At 41.8% G+C, this 25,584-nt stretch overlaps 2 protein-coding genes across 4 annotated transcripts in view; one reads left to right on the top strand and one right to left on the bottom strand.

Moving 5' to 3' along the window:
• The first annotated feature begins 185 nt into the window (after nucleotides 1-185).
• On the top strand, nucleotides 186-8,028 carry LOC141788784 (carbohydrate sulfotransferase 6-like). The gene is made up of 2 exons (XM_074667850.1): nucleotides 186-199; nucleotides 6,894-8,028. Exons 1-2 carry the CDS (start codon nucleotides 186-188, stop codon nucleotides 8,026-8,028), a joined length of 1,149 nt encoding a protein of 382 aa, XP_074523951.1.
• Nucleotides 8,029-12,843: 4,815 nt separating this feature from the next.
• Nucleotides 12,844-25,584, bottom strand: part of bcar3 (BCAR3 adaptor protein, NSP family member) — a 108,040-nt gene continuing 95,299 nt past the window's right edge. For all 3 annotated transcript variants that reach the window (XM_074668070.1, XM_074668071.1, XM_074668072.1), the window contains 12 exons: nucleotides 21,981-22,106; nucleotides 21,594-21,710; nucleotides 21,243-21,478; nucleotides 20,801-20,901; nucleotides 18,331-18,465; nucleotides 18,032-18,232; nucleotides 17,308-17,945; nucleotides 16,752-16,867; nucleotides 15,331-15,502; nucleotides 15,099-15,210; nucleotides 13,591-13,794; nucleotides 12,844-13,498 (listed from right to left, as the gene is read on the bottom strand). In XM_074668070.1, coding sequence (XP_074524171.1) covers nucleotides 13,320-13,498; nucleotides 13,591-13,794; nucleotides 15,099-15,210; nucleotides 15,331-15,502; nucleotides 16,752-16,867; nucleotides 17,308-17,945; nucleotides 18,032-18,232; nucleotides 18,331-18,465; nucleotides 20,801-20,901; nucleotides 21,243-21,478; nucleotides 21,594-21,710; nucleotides 21,981-22,106 — 2,337 coding nt within the window. In that variant the 3' untranslated portion in view covers nucleotides 12,844-13,319. The remainder of the gene's footprint in view (nucleotides 13,499-13,590; nucleotides 13,795-15,098; nucleotides 15,211-15,330; nucleotides 15,503-16,751; nucleotides 16,868-17,307; nucleotides 17,946-18,031; nucleotides 18,233-18,330; nucleotides 18,466-20,800; nucleotides 20,902-21,242; nucleotides 21,479-21,593; nucleotides 21,711-21,980; nucleotides 22,107-25,584) is intronic.

The following is a 25,584-nucleotide window of genomic DNA, read 5'->3' as shown; positions in this document are numbered from 1 at the left end:
GTGGGTCCACCTCAAAACGGGCAAAGAAAATGTTGAGCTCCTCTGCCAGCGAGGCATCACCCTCAGCAACTCCCAAGTTGGCCCTGTAGTTGGTAAGTTGTTGAACTCCTTGCCACACCTGCCTGCTGTTGTGCGACTCCAGATGTTGCTCAATCCTCCTGCTGTATGTGGTCTTGGCCTCCCGGATGCCTCTCCTGAGGTCAGCCCGCTTTTACATTCGAATATGTATTTACTAATCGGTTACGGATATTTATCCCCATGTTCGATTGGTTATTTGAATATCGAACAAAAAGTGACAGCCCTACTAGATTAGAGTTAAAAAATGGAGCAGAAAAGATTAAAAATAGTGCTTGAAAACGTTTAGAATAAAAAAATAGCTGGGGCTGAAAATATTGTTTCCAGGTGAAAAAAGTCTCAAAATTAAAATCCAGATCTTGATCCTGCCATAAAAACATCCAGACATATTTTCCCCATATCTCAGAGAACACTTTCTTTGGCCAGAAGCAGAGTTTGCTGATGTTTTGGGACGGAAATCTCAAACTGGTTCCTGTTGAGCATTGATAAGAAATGTCTAAATTCATCAATATCGTTAGCCTCTCTTCTTAACGATTCCCTTATGGATTATTTTCACTACGCAGGCGCAGCAGAGACGTTTCACGATTACTTTCTGTAAAAAAAATCAAAATACTCGCAGGGAAATGAAATACGTGCAGGCTCATGGCTAGCTTGGGGCAAGGTTCCAAACTTAGAATAATGCCATAACCACTTCGAGACACTAGAGGGCCTGCTTGAGTCAATTACAAAACGGTAGCTCAACGTCATATGACCTGAATTTTACTTATTTCTGTTTGTTTACACCCAGAAATATCCAGATCTAGTAGCAAATTACATTTTTATTCACTTATAAACTCAATTTAACGTTGCTGACCTAGAAAACCTGTCAAGTTTCTCATTTTACACAAAAAATTCAAAGGAGGAATTGATAAGGGAATGGATAAAGAATTGGATCGATAAGCAGAATGGATAAGGGCACTGATATTGAGAAAATCTTATCAATGTTCACCACTTATCATCTGGTATCAAGAGACACCTGAGGGACAGGTGGGATTTGATTTTATCAGTCTGCATTGATGGAACAAGGATGTCTGACAGGTTGTTTTTTCAAAACTTTTTGACATCATCTCAAAATAAAGAACACAAATCAGTCCGTAATTATGAAAATCTTTCCTGACGCCTTTGTCTGTAAACACAAAACTGTAAACAAGACGCAGCACAAAACTCAGAGGGCATTCACACCCAGCCGCTAAAATTCCACGTCACTGAATCAAAACACAAATAAAAGAAGCAGAGTCGGAGAGAGCCTGAGGCGAAACACACACACAATGATTTTAATTAAGTGACTGTTTCTATCAGAGACAAAAAAGCAGCTTATTAAAAAGGTGTGACGGTTAGCTGGTCAGTCAGGGTGTGCAGCATACCTAGATGATGCAGTCGTGTTCAGTGACACACAGGAAGCTCATGTTCAGCGTGTGAAGGCAGTGTTTGACAGGTTGGAAGAAGCAAATTTAAAGGGCATATCGCAGGTTAAAGACAACTCCTAAGAATTTGATAGGAAAATAACTTAAAAACAATATCCTGAAAGAAATCCCTAAATTGATAAACCACAGGGTCTCCTGGAGATGTTGTTGCACTGGTTTTTGTACTTTCCCATTAAAAACCGGCATTTAACATGGCGTCACAATCAGAAGTCCCTCTGCTTCTGTCTCTGTTTAACATTAATAAACATGGATCAGACTGTCACTCCTGGCAATAAAGAGGAAGATAATCTTAATTCCTATCCATATGATGGTGGTCAGGGTTATAATTATGAGCCTGTTAGGAAAGATGGAGACCGGGAGCAGAGCAGGATGAGGAGAAATAATGTCTGTAGGAGAGCAGAGGAGTTGTGGTGTGAGGAGAACCAGAAGAGAACGGAGCAGGTGTCCCGGTGATTGAGCACGGTTAGCTTGTGATATGAAGCCTAATGCTGTATTCACATCAACATATTTAAAGTTTGAAATCAGATACACTGACTTAAAAGAGCTGATCGTACAGCAACGTGCTTTGAGCTGTCATGATAAAGCCCATAGAGAGAAACACAGAGAGGTCTATCAGAGGTCTATCCACTGATCCAGTCCGAAAACCAAGACTTAACTACGGTGCTCAGCTCACGTTGCCATCGGTTTAAAGCTATGGCTGAATCTATGGCAATCCTTGTTTACGTCTGTCACCGGGAGCCAGGCTAGGGTGAAGCTGCAGTTGTCTGACGGGACAGAAGCCGCGTCAGTCTCACCCGGACCTGGCTCCGGTATCCCATCCTGAACTCCATCCATAGACATTATAAAATAGACTCCATCACATCAATCTTCCTATCGAGAAATAGGCACCACGGATGACTGTGTTTTTTTTTTTCAGACCGTGGTAGAAATAAAGTCCCGTCTTGTCAGCTGCACAAAAACGAATCTGTGCATGAAACCTAACTCACTGAGTCTAAAAAAGTGGACTTAATGTCCTGTTAAGCTACCATTTCTGCATCCATCCATCCAAACGCATCTGATTCATTCACGTTTTAAACAGCTGTACTGAAAACAGCCACTTCTTCCTCTAAATTTGTGCCTTTTTTTGTTGAATATCATACAAAATCAGTGATTGACTTAATCTACTGCCTTTATCAGACCATGTTAAGAGTTAACTCAAAAAAAAAAATTAACCTGCAATATGCCCTTTAAGGTAGAGGCTAGGGATGTGAGCGACTAGTCGTTTAATCGATTAACCGCCTACTCATTTATTAAACGTTTAGTATTTTACTAGTCGGTTAATCGCTGCACGCTTCTGCCTCGGCTGCTTTGTATACAGGGGGAGCAGACAGGGAGAGAACTGCTCCTTCTCTCCTCCCCCCATGCTCCCCCCACACGTCACGTAGGGGGCAGGGCATCAAAGTTTGGGGAAGAAAGTTTGGAAAGGTGAAGTGGGGCTACCGCGCAAGAAAATCAGCACAGTTTGTCTGTATTACGACGCAGCAGATGACAACAAGGTCGCCTGTCGGCTGTGTAAGCAGACACTCTCTTATAACCACTCTACCGGAGCGATGAGAAACCACATCCATAGTAGACACCTCGATGTTGACCTGCAGGGCGAATATGGTGAGACCGGGCTCGGTCACACGAAAACACCGCTAAATAAGGCTCTAGTTCTCATCGTGTCTCTTCGTCCTGGCAGACTACCTGCGTTTGTTTATATCTGGCACGCCGCGCGCGCGGACTGATACACTAAGCGGCGAGCGCCTCGTAGCTAGCTGTGGCTATATGGCTATCTGCAGAGGTAGCAGAAACCTGCAGAGGAGCAGGGAGGGGGTGTTTGGTGCGTTTTGGTGCACTCTGGGCTTCTGCTGAACAAAAACACTGCTGTAGGGGTAATTTCTGCCCTAAACCTTGTGATAGGACCCAACTTGTTTCATCCCGGAGGATCACTTTAAGTGCCAGGGTTTTCAGGGAAATTCTATTCTAGGCTACTATGTTGTATGTTTGGAATTGTCATGCTGCTGCATCCAAGTTTCATACTGAAACAGAATTCATAATAAATGCCATGCATTGCATTGGCAAACGCATCAGAAATGGATTTCTCTTTAATTTGTTCAACTTTATTCTGTCAGTTGTTGTTACATCAATAAAATTTAAATTAACAGTTTGTCCTTAAATAGCTCCTAAATACACATTTGCATTTAAAACTTTTAACTTAATATGTGTATTAAATTGCAAGTTTTTCTTTTTTATAGACTAGTCGACTAGTCGCAAATAAAATTTGAGACTAGTCGGCTAGGAAATTAGTCGAAATTCCCATCCCTAGTAGAGGCCATTGATAAATATCCTGTGCGAACATTCAAAACAACAACTGAAGCGGTTTAGGGTTAGTGGGATATTACAACAGATTTTGCTGCAATTTTTCTACTGTGGTTGCCCCTTTGATAATCTCTTGAGTAGGAAAACTCCTTTTGTCTGGTCCACCCAGTGTCAAAACTGACCCGTCTTCTCCTGTTTTTGATAAACCCTTTGAAATACAGGTGGATGCAAGTGATGTAGGAGCAGGGGCTTTTCTCCTGCAGAAAGGGGAAGGGGGAGTTGAACATCCAGTCTGTTTCTTCTTGCAAAACTTCAATTGTCACACAGGTTATAATCCACTAACTTTCCTTGGTCGTATTCAAAATGCTAACCATACACTAATACGGTGGATTCTGTTTCTTCAGCCTTATACACACAATGACCCTCATTTATCAATCTTGTGTGGGAACTGGCGCAGATCTGGGTGTAAAAACGATCCTACGGCAACGTTCACGTGTGATTTATGAACCCATCCCTACACTCAGCTTCATATACCCTGACTTTACCTAAGCATGAGTGGGTATGCAGTACTGCTAATAATAGGAGATCTGGTTCAACAAGTTCCTAACCGAGCTTAAACAGGGACAGACTCATGAGTCAATGTGTGTGTGTGTGTGTGTTACCTGTCTGGGAATGGCACCGTGGTACCATGCGTGGCTCCTGGGCTCCTCACAGTTCATCTTCAGCTCTTCCTCCAGCTCCCTGCGGAGTTTCTCTGAGGGACAGTCCAGGATGAACTGATCTCTGGAGAACTGTGATTGAGAGACGACACGAAACAAGAGGTCAGCGCAGAGGTCGTTTACGGGGAAACATGCACGTAATCCAGAAGCGTAGAGTGTTTATTTGACGCTCTGAAGCACACAATCATAAAAGTCACTCAAGTTCCTTATTCCACTGATCAAACAGTGTGGAGGCCAAAGCTCAGGGATGATCAATATTAAAACTGCAACAATGGAGTGATGACAGGACATATACCCATATATTCAACCTATATTACATAACCTTTATTTGTTTTCCACAGGCTTGTCAAGATTTTAGTCACAATCACTGAAAGTGTTCAGTCCAGTGCCATGATGTTTCGTGTTTTGGTCAACCCGGGAAAAAAACCCTCTCTGCACAGCATCAATGTTAATACCATAGACTGTAAAAAGAATAAACTTCATCTTGCTCGGCTCGAAGTGAGGTTGCCGCAAAACCTGCTCCCCCTGGAGGCTGGCTACAGTACAGATCAAAAATCTCTGTCTCCCCAGTCACTCCAGATGAGCTGTGGTCAAACTTTGAAAAATAAATACACCTGGTAGAAATGTTTCTCACATCTGTATACTGTGGTGACATGAAGATATTATTGGGCTGTGTTGTGTTCAAGTCCTGTTTTTCTGAAAAGTTTTCTTTTAAACGTTAGGAGAGACTTTGAGTGAAGCTGCACTCACAGGAACTCTGTGATGAAATCTGAGCAACTTGCCGGACGTACAGAGGAAAAACTGCAACAAAAGTATCGATGTCATCCTGCCAGAATCAATCCGAGCTTTACCTGAAACCCGTTTGGTTCCTACCTTTTCGGCAGTTTATAAATAAAGCGACGCACCTTGGTAGGTGTTGTCCTCGTAAATTCCCTTCATACAAAAACACAAGGTGTGGCTTGTGGGCAGGTTAAATTGAGTGTATTGGGAGCCTCGAGAAGTCACCTTATCATGCCACACACAAGTTTTGTTTGCCACCTCTCCACAGCTCTGTAATATCTGGAAAAAAATCTCTCTGCTGTTAAGGCACAGGTAAGCCGTCTCCTTTTCTGCTCTGTGACTTGAACCCAGCTTAGCGTTTGAACTACTTTTTATGTCCTTACGACATGCCTTTAAACGATCAAATGTGGTTTTTAAGGAGAAGGAACTTGTTTGGGGCCAATGCCGATAATTTGGATGTGTGTGAGTGCCATGATCCAGTGAACAGATGAACTGATGTAGAGGAGGAGAAGAACAGGCTCAGAGAAACGTGCTCAGGGGAGAGAGGGGGGAGGTTTGCATGTAAACCTATTCTAGGATTTACATGTTTCTTCAAGAAAAAAAACAGCCCTCTGCTGTTTGATTAGGGTATTGAGATTATTTTTTATCTCAGCCGATTTGAAATGTCACACATTTATATTGATAATTAACCGTCTTGCAATGCATCATTACTTCCCTAATTCACAGTTTCAGAACCGTTATCGTCTCATGATGACAATTCATATGGTTCAATAGAATAGGATAGAGAAATTGTGATTGGTTATTTCTTTTGAATAAACATCCAGTGTTCCTGAGACACAATAAACAAGGTTACATTCATAGGTTTCAGAGTTCACGGTTAGATAAGCGCTCGATAAAAGCTACATAGTGATCTGTGTGTGAGGAGAGTAAACAATGCAGATTTTCCTGATATGAACGTGTCAAACAGGTATGAAACAAAGCACTGCCTCTGTGTATATGTTATGAAAGTTATCACAGCGAACATGTGCAGACACACAAACAGCTGGTAGAGCTGACTGACAGATGATCCAGCCATGATCAGCTTCCTCACTACGTAAAAGACGTTGCTTTATGTGATGCTCCAGAGGAAAGAACACCTCTTAAAACAACAACAATCCCCTCGTTTCCTCTCTTCTCTCTTCATCTCTCTCCATTTCTCCAATGTGTCTCTGGTGGGAGGGAACAAGATGCTAGTGGAGAAAGCAGTATCTGCTATCACCATGCTACTCACATGTTTACAACAACAAGGAAACAACATGTTTCCTCCTCAGAAAATACTGTCTATCCAGTCCTTGCAGCCTGATTGTACATACACAGTTCTAATTTCTGTCTGACCTGTTTTTTTCTCTCGTTGTTTCTTTTCCTCCTGTCCTCTATTCACCTCTCTCATTTCACTGCATCCTGTCTAAAAAGGATAAATTTCATCATTAAGTTCCTGCAGCTGACGCTGATCCAGAGCCACCATGTGGCACCGCAGGATAAACCTCAGCACCGTGGTTTTTCTGATGGTCCTCCAAGGAGCAGCGTTGGTGCTCTTATTTGACTGGTACTTGGAGCTCAATTCCCACGGACCAAAGCCCCCCAATGACAAAGTCCAGGTTCTGCTGCTGTCATCATGGCGATCAGGCTCAACCTTCATGGGTCAGGTGTTCAATCAGCACCTGTCTGTGTTCTCCCTCATAGAGCCGGCCTGGCATGTGTGGAACACAGTGCTTAAACCTGCTAGCGTGCTTCGGATTGCTGTGAGAGACATGTTATGGAGCCTGTTCCGGTGTGACCTCTCTGTGATGGAGGTCTACCTTCCAGAGCACCCCAACATCTCTGCCTTGTTCAAATGGCGTGATAGTCGCGCTTTGTGCTCACCCCCGGCCTGTTCCTTTACGCCACAAAACCAGGGTCAGTGTGAGAAGAGGTGTAATGTTCAGGGTCTGCAGCGGGCGCAGAACGCCTGCACCACCTACAGCCATGTTGTGCTGAAGACGGTGCGGATTCTTGAACTGGAGTCCCTCAACCCTCTCATTCAAGATCCAAACTTGAATCTCCGCATCATCCACCTGGTTAGGGACCCTCGGGCTGTTTTTCAGTCAAGAGAGAACACATTGAGGTCCCTGATGAGAGATGATGATATTGTGTTAGGACAAAAGGAGACACCAGCAGATGAGCTGCCGTATCGAGTGATGCAGGAGATCTGCCGCAGCCATGTGCGCATCATCGAGAGGGCCTTCATGATGCCTCCTCATTTCCTGGAAGGTCGCTACAAATTGGTCCGCTATGAGGATGTTGCCCGCAACCCACTTGAAGAGATAAATAGCCTTTTTGAGTTTGTAGGTCTGAGGATGACTCCAGAATTAGAGAACTGGATCAACTATATGACTCAGGGGAAAGCTGCCAGAAGAGGGGGGTTCAATGTTTCATCACGAAATGCAACTAACATCTCCCAGGCTTGGCGTAGCACGCTGCCACATGACAAAGTCAAGAGAGTCCAGGAAGTGTGTAGAGAAGCCATGTCCTTGCTCGGGTACAGGACGGTCAACAGCGAAGAAGAGCAGAAGAGCCTGGAAATAGACTGTCTTTTGCCAAGTGAGCTGAAAGAGAACCCGGGAACTGGTTAAACCATAAATAACAAAGGTGTGAACACATAGAGACAATATGACTGTAATACCCTGATCACGTGATGATAGAGGGATAAAAAGTGAAGCACAGAATTGAGGCTGTGAGCACCATCAGGAGTCACAAGCTGTAGCAATGTTTTGTTTGACATCTATTCTGTCTTCTCCTATACTTTTGCCTCCTAAACACTTTTTTAAAACTTTCTTTTGTCATATTTCCAACTTTGATTTAGCTTAAACTCTGATCAAGAAAAAACATGTGTATCTTCAATACATCAAAAAGTGAATGAAAGTAACCAGGGCTTGACATTAACACCCGCCGACCCGCCAAATGCGGGTGAAATTCAGCTGTTTCTGGTAACACTGTCACTCCTACTAGCCACTTTAGCGGGTTGAATTATTTAATTGTAGTTTTCTGAAACGGCATCTGAAATACTAAACTCATTGCAATCCGAGACTTTGACACTACAACTCCCATGAGCCCTGTCTGTACGCAGTGTTTTGCTCATTGGTTTATTCGCAAAGTCTTCTGCTGACGTAACTGCTGACAGGTGCTCTGACTTTCATCTACAGCCCCCGGCTCGCATACCGTGACAGCTCCCGGTGTTCAGCGCACCTGACATGATTTAAAAGTTCACTCACTTCTTTTTTCCTCTCTACTGTAAATAGATTCGGGGATCTAAGTCACAAACTAGCGACAAAACTCCCATAGCTTTTGAAAAGTGAGGACATTTATCGGATGGAGCTCAATTAAACTCACACTGCACCGATCTCACCAGCAACACTCACCTAGAGCAGGGGAGGGGGAGGAGGAGAGGAGAGGAGCGCACATAGAGAAGAGAAACTGGTCACAGATATGAGGAGCTGTAGGAATAGTATTTAAACCTCCTAATGTACAAACATTTATCAAAATTATATGATATATTATATGTAAAAAGTTCACTCTGGAAATACTGTAAACAAACCAAATCATTCTAAATAAATACGACTTATGGTCCAGTGTGACTTACATATGTTGTTTTCGTCTTCATGACGCATTTTTTGACTGATACGACTTCAAAAAAATGCATGATTATACTACGGAGTGACTTATAGTCAAGAAAGTATGGTACTTACTTTATTACTGGAAAAATGACTGTTGTAAATTAACAATTAAGCAGGCAGTGTTTCTAGCTATTTTGTCTGTTTAGTTTTTATCTTTTCAATTAATCTTTAACCTTCACAACTTTCTTTAAATGCAATAATAAACTTCTCCTTTAATTACTTTGTCTTAATTGTCTGCATATTTTCATATTACAGGAGCACAACCTTCCACACAACAGTTGTTGTGTCAAGCATTTATGTAGTCTTGATTTGAGTGTGTACAGGGGTCATTTACATTTAAAAAGGTTGTTAATCTGTTTCAAGTAAACTTTAGCATTTCATCATCGGCTTTAATCATATTAAACATAATTATCCAACAACAAAATTGTGGCTAGTAAATCTGTGAAACCACCAGCCACAGTGGCTGGTGAGCAAAAAAGTTTATACCAAGCCCTGAAAGTAACTCAAAAATGTGTGAGTGTGCCAAACAAAGTTTTCCTCATGAGATGCCCGGAGGCTTAAAGACAAAGACACTTCACTTAGTAATACACAGGACTCTACAATCTGTAAAACCAACATCAAATCACATCTGCACTTAATAACTGATCAAAGATAAAAACAGCTCAAGTAATTATCTTTATGATTTTTTATATACTGCAGCAGCCTGTTGTGCATGCTTCTCTATTCTTGATGTGTCTCATCGGTAGAACAATAAGACTACCCAACTACAGACTTTGTTTTGACGCTACTTCAAACAACTAATGCCATTGATTCTGCTTTTTTTAAAATCTGAACAGCAGGTGGCAGCACTTACATTGCAATCTGTGTTTTCTGAGAGGAAGCTGTGAAATGATCAGAACTGTCCTGAATTTAATTTTCTGTAAGGAATTTATTCACATATCTTTCAAAAAATATCCAGATACGTTTGGACAGAGAGAAGCCAGCAGTTTTTCCTCAACTGTATGCTGCAATTTGGTGGATCTGAAAGCATTCTTTCCATGGACAAATTCACCTTCCATTTCACATGAGATTTACAGCAATCCTCTGCAAGAAGAGACAGGGGCGTAGCTACAATAAGGCAAACACAGGCAGTTGCCTGGGGGCCCCAAAGCATCTCTTAAAACTGATTTATGAAGTTCTTTTCAATTGAAAGCATTTCTTTTTTCTAAATCTTACTTCACATGCTTCAAAATACATCAAAAGGCTTAATCTTCAATGATGGTTTTGGGTACTCCCCCTCCCTTCTTATTCAATGAGCTATTCAATGTTACAACACATCTGAAAATTTGATTCAGGAAGGAAGTGGTAAAAAACACTTTTTTCACCATTTTTTTTCTTATTTTCAACCAATTGGGAAATAAAAACAATGTTGCTCTAAGATCTGAGATAAACATATAATACTTTTAGGATTTTAAGGACTTAATCTAACCCAGGAAACAGGATCATTTTCTCAAATTCGAACTTTTTGAGTTGGTGATAAACATTATTGTATAAAATCTTTTTTTTTGGATACATAACTCACACGACAGGGGGTCAAATAAAAATACATTAACTTTAAAATAATAGTACCAAAAAGTATGGTAACTGTTAATATCACCTCTTCCAGTAGATTTATTTCCAGTTTTATGTTGTGCTTGATATTTACATATTTTTTCTTTACTAATTTTTTTTTTCAATATTCAATATTCAATATGTAATGTTTTTCACTTCATACTTTCTTGTTTGTTACTGTTACTCTGTAAATTCCCCACTGTGGGACAAATAAGCTGTCAATTGGCCATAAAAGATTTCAAATCCAGGACAGAGTGGACTAAATTATGTATTCACTTTTTTCAAAATAATTTAATTAATCCTCCTAAAATAATGAGGTTTCTTTTGTATGAGGATGCAAAATAGCCCAATAGCAGTGAACCGTGTAGAGCTTCCATGGGGTCACCAGAGGGACAGTTAATAAGTAAACCCCAATGCCTCATCTTTAAAATAAAAAAATCAGCCCCCAGTTGATTCAAAAATGTCTTGCTTGTTTGTTCAAAGGTAGAGTTTGCAGGGGTTTTCGTGTCTGTCACTACATAATCACACTTTCTAACCCAGCAACCACCGGTAGCATCGCATTTCTACTGGGAGACATTTAAAAGCCTGACTTAGCATGTTAGCACAAGCTAATCACTGGGTTAAATGACACATACCTGGCTAGCAGAAAGCTAACTCACGACGTAGCTCTTAGTCCCGAGCTGCTCTCCGAGGTCCTGAAAGCGAGTGAGAGTCGAGCCAAGCGTCACTCTCATTTAGAAGAAAAAAAGATTCATCTGTCTGGCGTTTCGTTTCTCTTTGGTTGATTTTCTTTCTCCGTGTTACATCCACCACCGTAGCCGTTCCGGTTAGCTAACTTCTTTCACTCGCTAATCAACGGTCAAAGTTACTTGCGCGTGCTGTGATTGGCTGTTGTTCCCGCGCTTACTCTCCGCCCAGAAACGTCACGATACTACCAAAACACCCACATACAGGGAGATATGGCAAGCCCTTTGAACATTTAATAGCTAGTCTGGATATGTAATACAGATATTCGCAATGATATTATTCCTATCCACAAATGTAATTTCAGATATCCACAACTTAATTCCTCCTAGGACAAACCACGCCCCTTTCCCCATTCGTGTGTGTGGGGTTTCTCATTACAGCTATCTTAAATTCAGTTATGGATAGCCACAAAGTGAGATGTGGATATCTGCAACTAAATTATGACTATCCATAAATCTAGTTGCAGATATCTACAATTTCATTCTGGCAAGTCATAATTCCAAATCAAGATATCTTCAACCCCTTTCCATTAAAGATATCTATAATAGCATTTATAGATATCTTTAATTACATTTAGATTAGTCAAAATGCCGTTATAGATATCTTGAACTGGAATTACGCCTAGTCAGAATGAAATTGTAGATATCTGCAACTAGATTTATGGATAGCCATAATTTAGTTGCAGATATCTATAATCAAGTTACAGATATCTTTAAATTGATTGTGGTTAGAGATATCTCAGATTCAAGATATCTTAAACTTTTATTTTGACTAGTCAAAATGTTATTACAGATATCTTGTAACAGAGTTTTGACTAGGCGAATTGATGTTGCAGATATCTGAAATGATGACAAAAGTTATGACAGGTATAGGAGGAGGGGCTTGCTGCAGTGAACGTAGCTCTTGTTCCCCACAAAGTCCCTGATTATAAACTCGTACTATTTCATGGCATTTTCTAAATATCTTGTCGATGACTGCAATCGCCATTTCTTCTGCTGAGAAAACTGTTAAAATGATTTTTTCTCTTCTCTCCTCCAGTTTAGTTGGGTCAGTATCCAATAGGAAGCCTCGCATGTCCAGCGCAACACATTTCTGACAGTCAAAATCACATTTAAGATATCTTTAACGTTAATTCTGGATAGTCAAAAGTTGACTTTTTATTTTTTTTAGGGAAAACCTAGTCTCTACCTTTAAGCTTTAACCAAACATTTGGATTGAAACCTGTACAATTCAACCAAAACCTTTCAGAATTTAATAATAGTAGAAATCAATTTAACATTAACTTGAAATCATGCTCTGAACCCTGTTTAAAAAAAATCCCAACTATTAAAATGTTTATAAAAATGTATTCAGAAATGATACCACACGTTCAGGTCTTACATTATATTTATTAAATCTTGGACTGCAGTAGTTCATAATAATATAAACATCATAAAATCAACATCATTTTTTTTACAGCCGCTCCTCTACAGAAAATATGTACATGCTATTATTAACATGCTAATATTTCAAATATTTACAACTTAAATCAGTCACATGTTAAACTTTTTTTAAAATCAGTTCATCTGAAACAGAAACAAAAATATTTTCATCTGTTAAAGAATAAAAACAGACATTTGAAGCTACATTTACCCATGTACAGGAAGTCAGATTTCCTGCTCCGACGAAAATGCTCCAATATATAAACCTTTGTCTTGCTGCAGCTTAAACTGCCTCTCATTAATGTTTTATTGCTTTTTGAACAGAATTTTTAAATTCATTTTAGTGAACAGTGTTTAACTTGAAAGATATCCTTAAAATCCTGTAAGAAGAGAAAACCTTCAACCAAAGACAGCAGCTTGTTTTTTCATCACGTCTTCACTTTTTCACCTCTAGAAGTTTTGTTCTCCTCGTCCCTTCTGTTTGTTTCTAAGTCAGATTAAGGTCTGTGTTGTTGGCGGTGGCTCCAGTTTTCGTGACAGCGCTGTGAGGATGAGGTTGAACTTGTTGTAGCGATCTGATTGGTTGACTGAAGCTCCTCGGCTCCCCCACAGCAGCCGCAGCTGAAAGTCTGTTTTGAAGACCTCTAACAGGTCCTCATCGCTCTCAAACTCTGAAAACATGAAGCACAAAAACAGATTTAGGATCCTGAGACCAATCAACATCAAAAATTAAGGTATAGATAATAAGCCTTCTTGGATTTACCGTGTAGGATCTTCTGAGCATTTGTGGTGTAGCTTTGTGCGTTGTGTGCTACATCACGTGCAGCCTCCAGGTGGCGCAGCATGATGTCACAGCCCTGGTCGCTGGTCTCCCAGAGCTCCGCCCCCTCAGGAGTGATTGACGGGCGCTCCATCAGAGTGAGGAGAGGCAGCAGGAGGGGGACGCAGACCACTGGAGGAGAGGAGGCTGTAAGAGGAGGAGAGGGAGGTCAGTGTGGTTCAGTGATGCAGAAAGATGACTTGACTTTGTGACACTCTAAGGAAAATAAAATCAAGTTAAGTCTTTTAAGCAGAGGCCCTATCAAGAGGATTTCCCCTTTCAAGTTTTTTTTTTTTTTTGATGCTGGAGAAATTTTGTGTTTATTGTTGTAATACTCATTTTGGCCACAGGAGGCAGACAGCACCACAGTCATACCAATGTTTACCTTGAGGCGAGCTGACAGTCCATGCATTTTAGAAACAAATTCACACACTCTGGGGCCAATTAGGCCTTTTTTATTTTAAAAACTGGAATCCACTGGCACCAGTTGACTTGTGTTTTAGTCCAAGCTCTGTTACCCTGAAAAGGTTGAAATACTCTGCTAGTATGCAACTTTAGATCCTGATCACTTTCATTTTCCTCCATAGCGACGCAAAGGAAGGATAAAGTGACACCTGACATCAAAACACATCTTCCTTCAACCACCAAGACAGAGTAACACAAGAACTGTTTAGAGTGAGCCAGAGGATGTGTCTCAGCACAACAACAGAGGGCTGTAACACGTCAGCGTTTAGCAGCCAATCAGGTGGTTGTATTATACTCAAGGGGCAGGACTCAAAACTGTGACATGCTATTGTTTGTGTATCAGATAAGATGACAAGACATGAGACATCATAGACTGTAAAAAGAAATGGACGTCTGCTTGCTCGGCTCACAAAAACTGCTCCCCCTGGTGGCTGGCTGCAGTATAGGTCAAAAAATCCGGCTTTCCAGTCATTCCAGATGGGCTGTGCTCAAACTTTAAAAAATTAATACACCTCGAAGGAACGTTTCTCACGTCCGATTGTTGTGGTGATTTGAAGATATCATTTGGCTGTTTTGTATTCAAGTCCTCTTTTCTGAAAAGTTTCGTTTTCATTAGTTATAAGAGGTTAAAAATGAGGCTTTACGTAATGTTTAATGATGATTGACAGCTGCCGTTCTTGTGTATTTTTCCCGGGGATTGCAAAATATATTGGGAGGTAGAGTCAAGAGGAGATTTGACTCTCCAAAGAAAAAAAGTAATTATCATTTTTGTCACCCAGCTCCACTCAGATTCTCCCAGAATCCCTCATTGTCTTGACTGCACAGACTCTGGCTGCACCTGTGACAGCGGTATTTAAGCTTCAAAAATGTAAAATGATAAATGGCGGAGCCACAATGTCCACTCTATATACAGTCTGTGAGACATTCTAAACTAAAGATTTAACATTCATGACAGTAGTGTGTATCTTTGTGTGTGTGTTCAGTACCTGTGCCCTCGTACAGAGTCTTGTAAAAAGGTTTCAGTATCTTCTCGTAGCTGACGGCCGTCTGGGTGTAATTCCTCCGTAAAGTCGTCCAGGTTTCCTCCAAACGACTGATCTGCAGAGAGAGTCGCCTGTAAGTCTCACCATCATCGAACAATTTTAATATTTGTCCTGCAGTCTGAGCGTGTGTTCCTCTTTGTGTTTCTCTTTGTGTGTGTGTGTGTGTGTGTGTTACCTGAGGCAGGTCCAGAGCTTTCATCAGGGCTGTGAAAGCGAACAGGTCGCCCACCGTGTCCTTAAGCTCCAACGCCACCAGGATGATTCGATTCAAGGTGGAGGCTCGCTCCTCTACGCTGCCGGTACATCCCAGAATATCCACAGCGACGCCAATCGCCATGGTGTGGTGCCTAGGAGACGGAGGACAGAGGGGGAGTGTCAGGAAGTGCTTGATCTCAAACATCAGGATGGTGTCAGCTTCAGAGAAACATTAGGTGTCCAACTTTTTAGGATCCATGTTCATAAGAACTAAAATATTTCAGAGATCAGAGAAGCTAGAAAATGAGTAATAATCAAGAAAATCATGAAAATCTGCTGTAAAACGTCTTGACATTTACACCACTGAGTATTTCCGACTCTATCTTGATGTCCAGTGTCCGTGGATGTTTCCTCTGTATTCCTTTCAGTCGCCATCTGTAGCAGCTCCTCTTCTGTGTGCTCCGGTTCATACAGGTATCATTTTGGTTCCAAAATGAATGAAACTTCATCGTCGCTGTCACAGTCACTCATTTTGAATTTCCTACGCTGCCTCACAATCCTTAGAGTACAAACAAAAGAATTACGATACTTGATCAAACTTACACGAGGCTAAAACCAGCGCTCGAAGCATAGCTTGTTTACATTTCCTACAGCTGAAAGGAGGAGGGGGGACGGAGCGCACTAGCGCTGCACGGAAGGATACATGACCATTTAGTTAGGTCCAGATAAATGTTTATATTTCTGAAGACTTAATGCACTTAAAAAATATTTTATGTAACGTACTCTTAAACTGTGGTATTACTTTTTGATTTGAGTTCTTGTAGGCAGAGAAAATAGCCTTTGAATTTGGTACGGTCTTTCCCTGTTAGCGCCTATTTCCTCGTCACCATCGATTACAGTCTGTGTCTTACTGAGGGAGAGGAGACAACTTTCTACTGTATCTAATGTCCTTAGTGGTCACATAGAGCTCATACAACCCCACTTCAAAAAAACTGAACTATCCCTTTAAAGGTGTATTTTCAGAATGGCTGTGGCAGAAAAGTGTCTTCTTACGATAGGAGAAATAAATCTCCCACATAGATTAACCCCTACTTGGACTAAATTATGTGTTACAATGCTTTACCGCAGTAATTACAGTGTTTTGTGGTTAATTGTCTTTGTCTCTAGAAACTTCATTTTTACAAGAAATTAGACAAAAACACTCAGAGGGATCTGAGTGAAGTGAAGCTACCAGCTAGGCTAAGCAAGCTTGATGTTCCATGTGTAATTTCTCCATAAAATCAGAGCCTCAGCTGTTTCCTCTTTCTGTGTGTGATGCAATATTTGTGACATCATGCGTTTGTGTGCGTAGATATCGTGTGTAAATAATGTGGGTGTGTGTGACATGTGTGAGATGTTTACCTTTCCATGAGGTCCAGCCTCAGCTGCCGGCCGTGCGGCAGCGTCACCAGCTCCAAACCGGAGGCCACGCCCATCTGACCTTTGAGCTCAGGAGTCACGCCAAGGATCCTCGCCACCTGGTGAGAGAGGAACTGGCTGTTTAAACCTTTCTCAGTGACTGTGTGTGTGTGTGTCTGTGTGAGGTGTTAAACTGGTTCAGTGCTGTTATTCTCCGGCGCCATGAGGATCAATTTGTTGCGTCAGGGACAGAAATCTAATTCAGTGACTCAGTCAGGGAGGATTATTTCCTGACAGCTGCAGTAAACATGTTTACCTCCAAAATATTCACACTCTACACTTTTTAGGTCACAGATTTTCATTTTATGAGTCTGTTTTGTCCTAAAAAAGAAGTGTTGTTCAGGCTGAATGTACCCAATCATGAGGGATAAAGACCGCATGAAAATGTGTCTTTAAAGGTAGAGAAGTTTGGTTTATTATGCTGCCGTTTTGTGCACGTAGCTTCCAGTTTTTTGACTTTTGACTCAAGAAGCAGTCAGATATCTAGCCGTGTGTGTACCTGGCAGTCGGCGAGCAGCAGGTGTCGTGCGATACTCTGATGGTTGTGTTTCAGCAGCAGCTCCTTCGCCCTCTTCAGCACCACCATCTCCAGAGGTTTGTTCTCCACAGGCAGAAGTCGAGACCCGAACTCTGCTGGTCTGAACGTGGACTCTGTCTCCACCACCGGCCGCTGGAAGCTGCTCTTCTTACCCTCCGTCTTCTTTTCTTCATCCTCCTCCTCTCCTCTTCCTGTGTCTTCCTCCTCTTCTTCGCTGGTGTTTTCCAAAGCAGCGATGGCGTGATGGTAGGAGCTTCTGTCCAGACCTCTACTCCCTCCGACCTCCTTCTCCTCACCCTCCTCCCCTTCTCTCCCTCCATCGCCCTCTCTCCTCAGCCGCTCCACATAGCTGCAGAGCAGAGGCTGGAGGTGCAAAGCGTGATCTGGGATCTGTGAGTTTGAGTCCTTCCACTCCAGCGGGCTGCAGGACGTCGAGTCTGCGGGACTCGGCTGGAGGCGGTCGGTCCACCCTGGTTCTGGATTCTGAAGCAGTTCAGGAGGAGAGACGGCGGAGCCCAAGGAGCTGAAGGAGTCTGCGGAGAGGAGCTGATGCTGGAACTTCAGAGGTTTAACTGGAGGCACAGGAGGACCTGAAGGAGCTGTGGATAACGTCACATTCATTTATGCATCAGGACGAAACACTTTGTTTTTACATCTTTTAAAGATTCAAGATCCTGAAAGTCACCTGCACTCTTCCAGGGATCCATGCACGAGGAGTCGAGGGGAGATGTCGCCACTCTGGAGGAGTCTGAGAGGCTTGAGGAGCTGGAGGGGGGCAGCAGAGGCTGCAGGCAGGGGGAGCGAGGCAGGCGAGCCAGAGGCACCTTGCTGGGTTTGGGGGGCGGTTTGGGACACAGCTGGCTGTCCGAGCCGCGGATGGCCTGACCTGGAGCCCCATAAATGAGCATCATTACTTTAAAAACACAGAAATAACATTTCTACTGGGATTTGTGTGTGTGTGTGTGTGTGGTGATTTGTACAAACCAGCCAGAGGTTCTCCAGATCTGCGAGCGACGGAGGGGCTCAGCACCGGCTCACTGCCCGTCCGAAAGACCGGAGACTTGGGGCTGGGACTGGTGAGCATAGGGTCAGGAGGCTGCTGGGGCTGAGGTTTGGATCCTGAAGAGGACATGTGACATAAAAAAAACAGATCAGACGAGTAAAGGTGTTTATGAGGTGAGCAAAGACAAATGAAAGTAAAGACAAATGTGAAAACATCAAACATGTATTGAAAAACAGAAAATGAGGACGAGGAGAGCAGAGGACTCGTTTTAACACTTTGAATTAAAATGTCTGAAATGTACACAGACAATAAAAGCTTCCATAAATACCAGCAACAAAAAACAAAACTTAAAAGGTGGAAACAGCCTGCAGGCTTCCTGCAGGAGAGACACACAATGAGTCAAAGCAAACCTTTGAAAAGTCTTCAAAGCTCTAAAAAAAGCATTATGACAGCCGACACAGTGCTGCAGCAGAAAACAAGAGTAATAATCCTGCCCCACTTTAAAACTCCAAACAACTGGACTGTCTCTGTACTGAGGAACAGAAGTGAATGTTGATGTTGACACATCTTTTTTTTCCCAGCATTCCCACACCATTTCTCTCTTTAATTAGTCTGGTCATTAAATTACAACTTCAGAGAAACTGGAAACTTAGGAAGCAGAAAGTGAGGAAAGACACACATCAAATGGCTGTGACCAGGTCGATATGAGATACATAGATTCCACAAGATCCTGGAAACATTCCTCAGAGAGTTTGGTCCACATTGACATGATAGCATCACACAGTTGCTGCGGATTTGTCGGCTGAACATCCATGATGAGAATCTCCCGTTCCACCACATCCCAAAGGTGCTCTATTGGATTGAGATCTGGGGACTGTGGAGGACATTTGAGTACAGGGAACTCATTGTCATGTTGAAGAAAGCAGTCTGAGATGATTCCAGCTTTATGACATGGAGCGTTATTCTGCTGGAAGTAGCCATCAGAAGATGGGTACACTGTGCTCATAAAGGGATGGACATGTCAGCAACAATACTCAGGTAGGCTGTGGACTTTAAACCATGCTCAGTTGGTACTAAGGGGCCCAAAGTGAGCCAAGAAAATATCCCCCACACCATTACACCAGCAGCAGCAGCCTGAACCGTTGATACAAGGCAGGATGGATCCATGCTTTCATGTTGTTGAGGCCAAATTCTGACCCTACCATCTGAATGTGGAGCAGAAATCCAGACTCATCAGACCAGGCAACGTTTCTCCAATCTTCTATTGTCCAGTTTTGGTGTTGCTGTGTGAATTGTAGCCTCAGTTTCCTGTTCTGAGCTGACAGGAGGGTCACCCGGTGCGGTCTTCTGCTGCTGTAGCCCATCTGCCTCAAGGTTGGACGTGTTGTGTGTTCAGAGATGCTCTTCTGTAGACCTCGGTTGTAACCAGTGGTTATTTGAGTTACTGTTGCCTTTCTATCAGCTCCAACCAGTCTGTCCATTCTCCTCTGACCTCTGGCATCAACAAGGCATTTTGTCCCACAGAACTGCTGCTCACTGGATATTTTCTCTTTTTGGGACCATTCTCTGTAAACCCTAGAGATGGTTGTGGGTTAAAATCCCAGTAGATCAGCAGTTTCTGAAATACTCAGACCAACAACCATGCCACGTTCAGAGTCACTTAAATCACCTTTCTTCCCTATTCTGATGTTCGGTTTGAACTGCAGCAGATTGTCTTGTCCTAAGTGTGGCCGGTAAGTGTTTATGTATGTGTGTGTATAAAAAGTAATAGTTTGCAATAGTTTCCTCGGGAAAACAAATATGTATATTAAAATCTCCAAAAATACAAGCTCCATCATAAGTTTTGGGGTTAGTCAAATTTTCCTGTAGCACGAGCAAGTAGTTCAAAAAGCAAAGCCTGTTTTGATGAAATGAATGTTAGTTCACTTACAGACTAAATATGAGCCACGTTTACCTGACAAGTCCAAAAACATCTTGTTTTGAAATATAAAGGGAGAAAAATGACGTCTGAATTGATTGTAATGATTAAAAATGTCTTTAATTAAAAATAATGTGTTAATAAAAGAAAAATAATAAGAACATTTTTTTACCTCTTGGCATTTTTTTTCTAACTCTCTAGGTGTCATTTTTTCTTTAGTATCTTGGATAATCTCATTTTTGAAAATACTGTTTTACTTAAGAATAAGACATAAACACTTGCTGAACTGTGATGCATTCAAGTACAGCAGGAAATTTGGCTTTCTTCTGACATATGTATGTTTGTTTTGATCTTTATTTCTATAGCCCCAAATCATAACAAACATTAACCTAGCACACTTTCCAATAACAGCAACAGGCCCAGACCTGTTTCCTGATGTTAATTGATGTGGATCCTTCTTTAAAGAGGCTGCACGCTGCTTGAGGTGTTGTCACCAGGACTTTTGTAGAAAGACATGTCACAGTGTGACTCACCTAGAGGCAGGTAGCTTTCCGACTGATGCGCTTTGAGGGGGCGCCTCCTCTCCAGGACCTGATTCAGACTCGCTGGTTGGCTGCCGCAGCGATCCTTCAGCCTGAGAGAGAAAGACAAACAGAGGAAAGAGGAGGATGTAAAATCTAAATGTTTATATTTTCTCTCACTCTTTCTTCATTCAAATATGGACTCCATGCTTCAAAGAACTTGAACACAGCGTGAAATTACACACCTTTGTTTTTACAGTGTGAGCGTGTTGTACACACTGTGGTGTGTAGAAGTGATGAAAAGAAAAAGCTTAAGGCTACACATTAAAAGCTTAACTGCAGGAAGAGGTTTGTGGCATTGACTCAATTCTTGCAGTGAAACAACAGAAGAAGAGAGGATGACAGAGAAAATATATCAGATAGTTTAAGTAACGTGTGTTCAGACTTCACCAACCTGAGCTGGCTGCCTCTGCTCACGCCGTTCTCCCTGCAGTGTGTGCTATCTTGCGCGCTGTGTGTGTTATCGTGGTTGTGTCCGTTGGTTATGTTGAGGCTGAGGCGCTTCTGGCTCCGCCTTTCCTGTGCAGTAAGCCCCGCCTCCCTATGGTTGCTGGACAGGCCGTATTTTTCCTCCAAGCAGCGAAGAGGCAGCGCTCTGTTGATCGGCTGGAAGATGATGGCTCCCACCACCTGAGATTTGACAGCGACCTTCACGTTTTATTCACCATCATGAGATCTATTGTGTTAGCATTTTAACCCATCTCCATTAAGTCAGCACACATGACAGAATAAAGACCAAACCCACCTGAGAAACAGGTTTCCTGTTTCCCACGTAGTATCTAATGAGCGCAGGGACGCTGTCGAAGCCCTCTCTGTCCAGTCGGTACTCCACTCTGGAGTATGCTTCGTTCAACATCACCACCTGAAGAAGAAATGTTTAAAAAATGATGTGATGTTTTTTTTCTGATGACTTATTTAAAAGTTTAAACCTTTTTTGTATTTAATATTGATGAAATGATAATAGATAAAGTATGACTACAGTTAGACCCATCTCTAACCTCCCCTTTGTGTCAAAAATCCTGAAACGTACCATTGCCCATCTAATCAAGTCCCACCTCACAAAATAATATTGACTATCAAAACATCATCACTACAAAGACCATCAAGAACCCAGAATTCTTAACTCTTTTACCTTCTTGTTGATTTTAAAGTGCTGGGCGGCGTTTCTCCACTGGGAGGTCAGAACGTAACTTCCTGGACTGGACAGCGAATCGCGGATCAGGAAATCCCCGTCACGCTGCACCAAGTTTTCTGCAACCTGGAACGATAAGCAGGGTTACGTCTGGGTGCACACACATGTGGACACACTAGCACACAATGTTTGTTTACAGCCCAAACATTTAATTTAGAATAATAAAGGTCGACTATTCTCATGTACGGTAAGCGTCTTTAGGAGGTCAGTACGCCTGCTTTACAGCAGTTACATAAGACACCAGGATATTAAAGCCTCAGCACAGAACAGAGTTTATCCATTTACAAAACAGATACTTACAGATATGATTTATGGCTTTATAGAGGAAACATATTTTTTGACTCATTTTCAACCCGATAGATTCATTTTGGGCCGGTTAACCAGAGTTTTTCAACAAGGCAGATGAGCTGAACAAGTACTTAACTCAATCATACTTCAAAATAACCCAACTGTCTCCCTAATAAAAAAAAAAACACATTGGAGGACACAAGGCTAGATCAAAGTTAAAAAATTGAGCAAAAAAGATAAAAATGGTGCACGAAAAACATACAGAATGCAGAATAAAAAAATAGCTGGGGCTGACAATGTTGTTTTCAGGTGAAAACAGTCTAAAAAACCAAAATCCAGATCTTGAACCTGCCATAAAAACATCTTGACATATTTTCCCCGTATCTCAGAGGACACTTTCGTAGGCCAGAAGCAGAGTTTGCTAATTTAGGGACGGAAATCGCAAACTGGTTTTTGTTGAGAATCGATAAGAAATGTCTAAATTCATCAACATCGTTAGTGTTTGTGCTTAACGAGTCCCTTATGGATACTTTACACTACGCAGGCGCCGAAGGACCTTACGCGACTAGTCGGCTGTAGCTATCTTAGCTTAGCCGTTAAATAACGTTTTCCAGTAAAACTCTGATTCAGGATTATCAACTCGAATTTTTACAGAAGAACTGAACTCACAAAGAAATGTACATTAATCCCCCACAAGAGATTCCTATTTAATACATTCTTCGTGGTATAAATCTCCTTATTTACCCAAAACGATATAAATAAAATAGCGCTAGCTTGATGCTAACGTATACAGAAAATTGCGTTGATATGCTAGCGGTTAGCATACGTCGGTAACTTCGGCCTCAGAATATAAATTCAGCTTTCACCACAGACACGTTTCACGATTACTTTCTGTAAAATAAAATCAAAATACTCACAGGAAAATGAAATACGTGCAGGCTCATGGCTAGCTTGGGGCAAGGTTCCAAACTTAGAATAATGCCATAACCACTTTCAGTCACTAGAGGGCCTGCTTGAGTCAATTACAAAACGGTAGCTCAACGTCATATGACGTGAATTTTACTTATTTCTGTTTGTTTACACCCAGAGACATCCAGATCTAGTAGCAAATCACATTTTTATTCACTTATAAACTCAATTTAACGTTGCTGACCTAGAAAACCTGTCAAGTTTCTCATTTTACACAAAAAATTCAAAGGAGGAATTGATAAGGGAATGGATAAAGAATTGGATCGATAAGCAGAATGGATAAGGGCACTGATATTGACAAAATCTTGTCAATGTCCACCACTTATCATCTGGTATCAAGAGACACCTGAGGGACAGGTGGGATTTGATTTTATCAGTCTGCATTGATGGAACAAGGATGTCTGACAGGTTGTTTTTTCAAAACTTTTTGACATCATCTCAAAATAAAGAACACAAATCAGTCCGTAATTATGAAAATCTTTCCTGACGCCTTTGTCTGTAAACACAAAACTGTAAACAAGACGCAGCACAAAACTCAGAGGGCATTCACACCCAGCCGCTAAAATTCCACTTCACTGAATCAAAACACAAATAAAAGAAGCAGAGTCGGAGAGAGCCTGAGGCGAAACACGCACACAATGATTTTAATTGAGTGACTGTTTCTATCAGAGACAAAAAAAAGCAGCTTATTAAAAAGGTGTGATAGTTAGCTGGTCAGTCAGGGTGTGCAGCATACCTAGATGATGCAGTCGTGTTCAGTGACACGCAGGAAGCTCATGTTCAGCGTGTGAAGGCAGTGTTTGACAGGTTGGAAGAAGCAAATTTAAAGGGCATATTGCAGGTTAAAGACAACTCCTAAGAATTTGATAGGAAAATAACTTAAAAACAATATCCTGAAAGAAATCCCTAAATTGATAAACCACAGGGTCTCCTGGAGATGTTGTTGTACGGGTTTTTGTACTTTCCCATTAAAAACCGGCATTTAACATGGCGTCACAATCAGAAGTCCCTCTGCTTCTGTCTCTGTTTAACATTAATAAACATGGATCAGACTGTCACTCCTGGCAATAAAGAGGAAGATAATCTTAATTCCTATCCATATGATGGTGCTCAGGGTTATAATTATGAGCCTGTTAGGAAAGATGGAGACCGGGAGCAGAGCAGGATGAGGAGAAATAATGTCTGTAGGAGAGCAGAGGAGTTGTGGTGTGAGGAGAACCAGAAGAGAACGGAGCAGGTGTGGGCTGCTATCTAGTGATATGAAGCCTAATACTGTATTCACATCAACATTTTTAAAGTTTGAAATCAGATACACTGACTTAAAAGAGCTGATCGTACAGCAACATGCTTTGAGCTGTCATGATAAAGCCCATAGAGAGAAACACAGAGAGGTCTATCAGAGGTCTATCCACTGATCCAGAGTCTGAAAACCAAGACTTAACTACGGTGTTCAGCTCACGTTTCCATCGGTTTAAAGCTATGGCTGAATCTATGGCAATCCTTGTTTACATCTGTCACCGGGAGCCGGGCTAGGGTGAAGCTGCAGTTGTCTGATGGGACAGAAGCCGCGTCAGTCTCACCCGGACCTGGCTCCGGTATCCCATCCTGAACTCCATCCATAGACATTATAAAATAGACTCCATCACATCAATCTTCCTATCGAGAAATAGGCACCACGGATGACTGTGTTTTTTTTTCAGACTGATGTAGAAATAAAGTCCCGTCTGGTCAGCTGCACAAAAACAAATCCGAGCACGAAAGCTAACTCACCGAGTCTAAAAAAGTGGACTTAATGTCCTGTTAAGCTAATATTTCTGCATCCATCCATCCAAACACATCTGATTCATTCACGTTTTAAACAGCTGTACTGAAAACAGCCACTTCTTCCTCCAAATTTGTGCCTTTTTTTGTTAAATATCATACAAAATCGTTTTAAGTGTTAACTCAAAAAAAAAATTAACATGCAATATGCCCTTTAAGGTAGAGGCCATTAATAAATATCCTGTGCGAACATTCAAAACAACAACTGAAGCGGTTTAGGGTTAGTGGGATATTACCACAGTTTTTGCTGCAATTTTTCTACCGTGTTTGCCCCTTTGATTATCTCTTGAGTAAGAAAACTCCTTTTGTTTGGTCCACCCAGTGTCAAAACTGATCTGTCTGCTCCTGTTCTTGCAGCTCCTGTTTTTGATAAACCCTTTGAAATACAGGTGGATGCAAGTGATGTAGGAGCTGGGGCTTTTCTCCTGCAGAAAGGGGAAGGGGGAGTTGAACATCCAGTCTGTTT

This window comes from Halichoeres trimaculatus, unplaced genomic scaffold (genome assembly GCF_033239565.1).
Source record: "Halichoeres trimaculatus isolate MK-OKI-2021-1 unplaced genomic scaffold, fHalTri1.1 fHalTri1_scaffold_4, whole genome shotgun sequence".
Lineage (NCBI taxonomy): Eukaryota > Metazoa > Chordata > Actinopteri > Labriformes > Labridae > Halichoeres > Halichoeres trimaculatus.
This window is presented reverse-complemented; position numbering and strand designations above follow the sequence as displayed.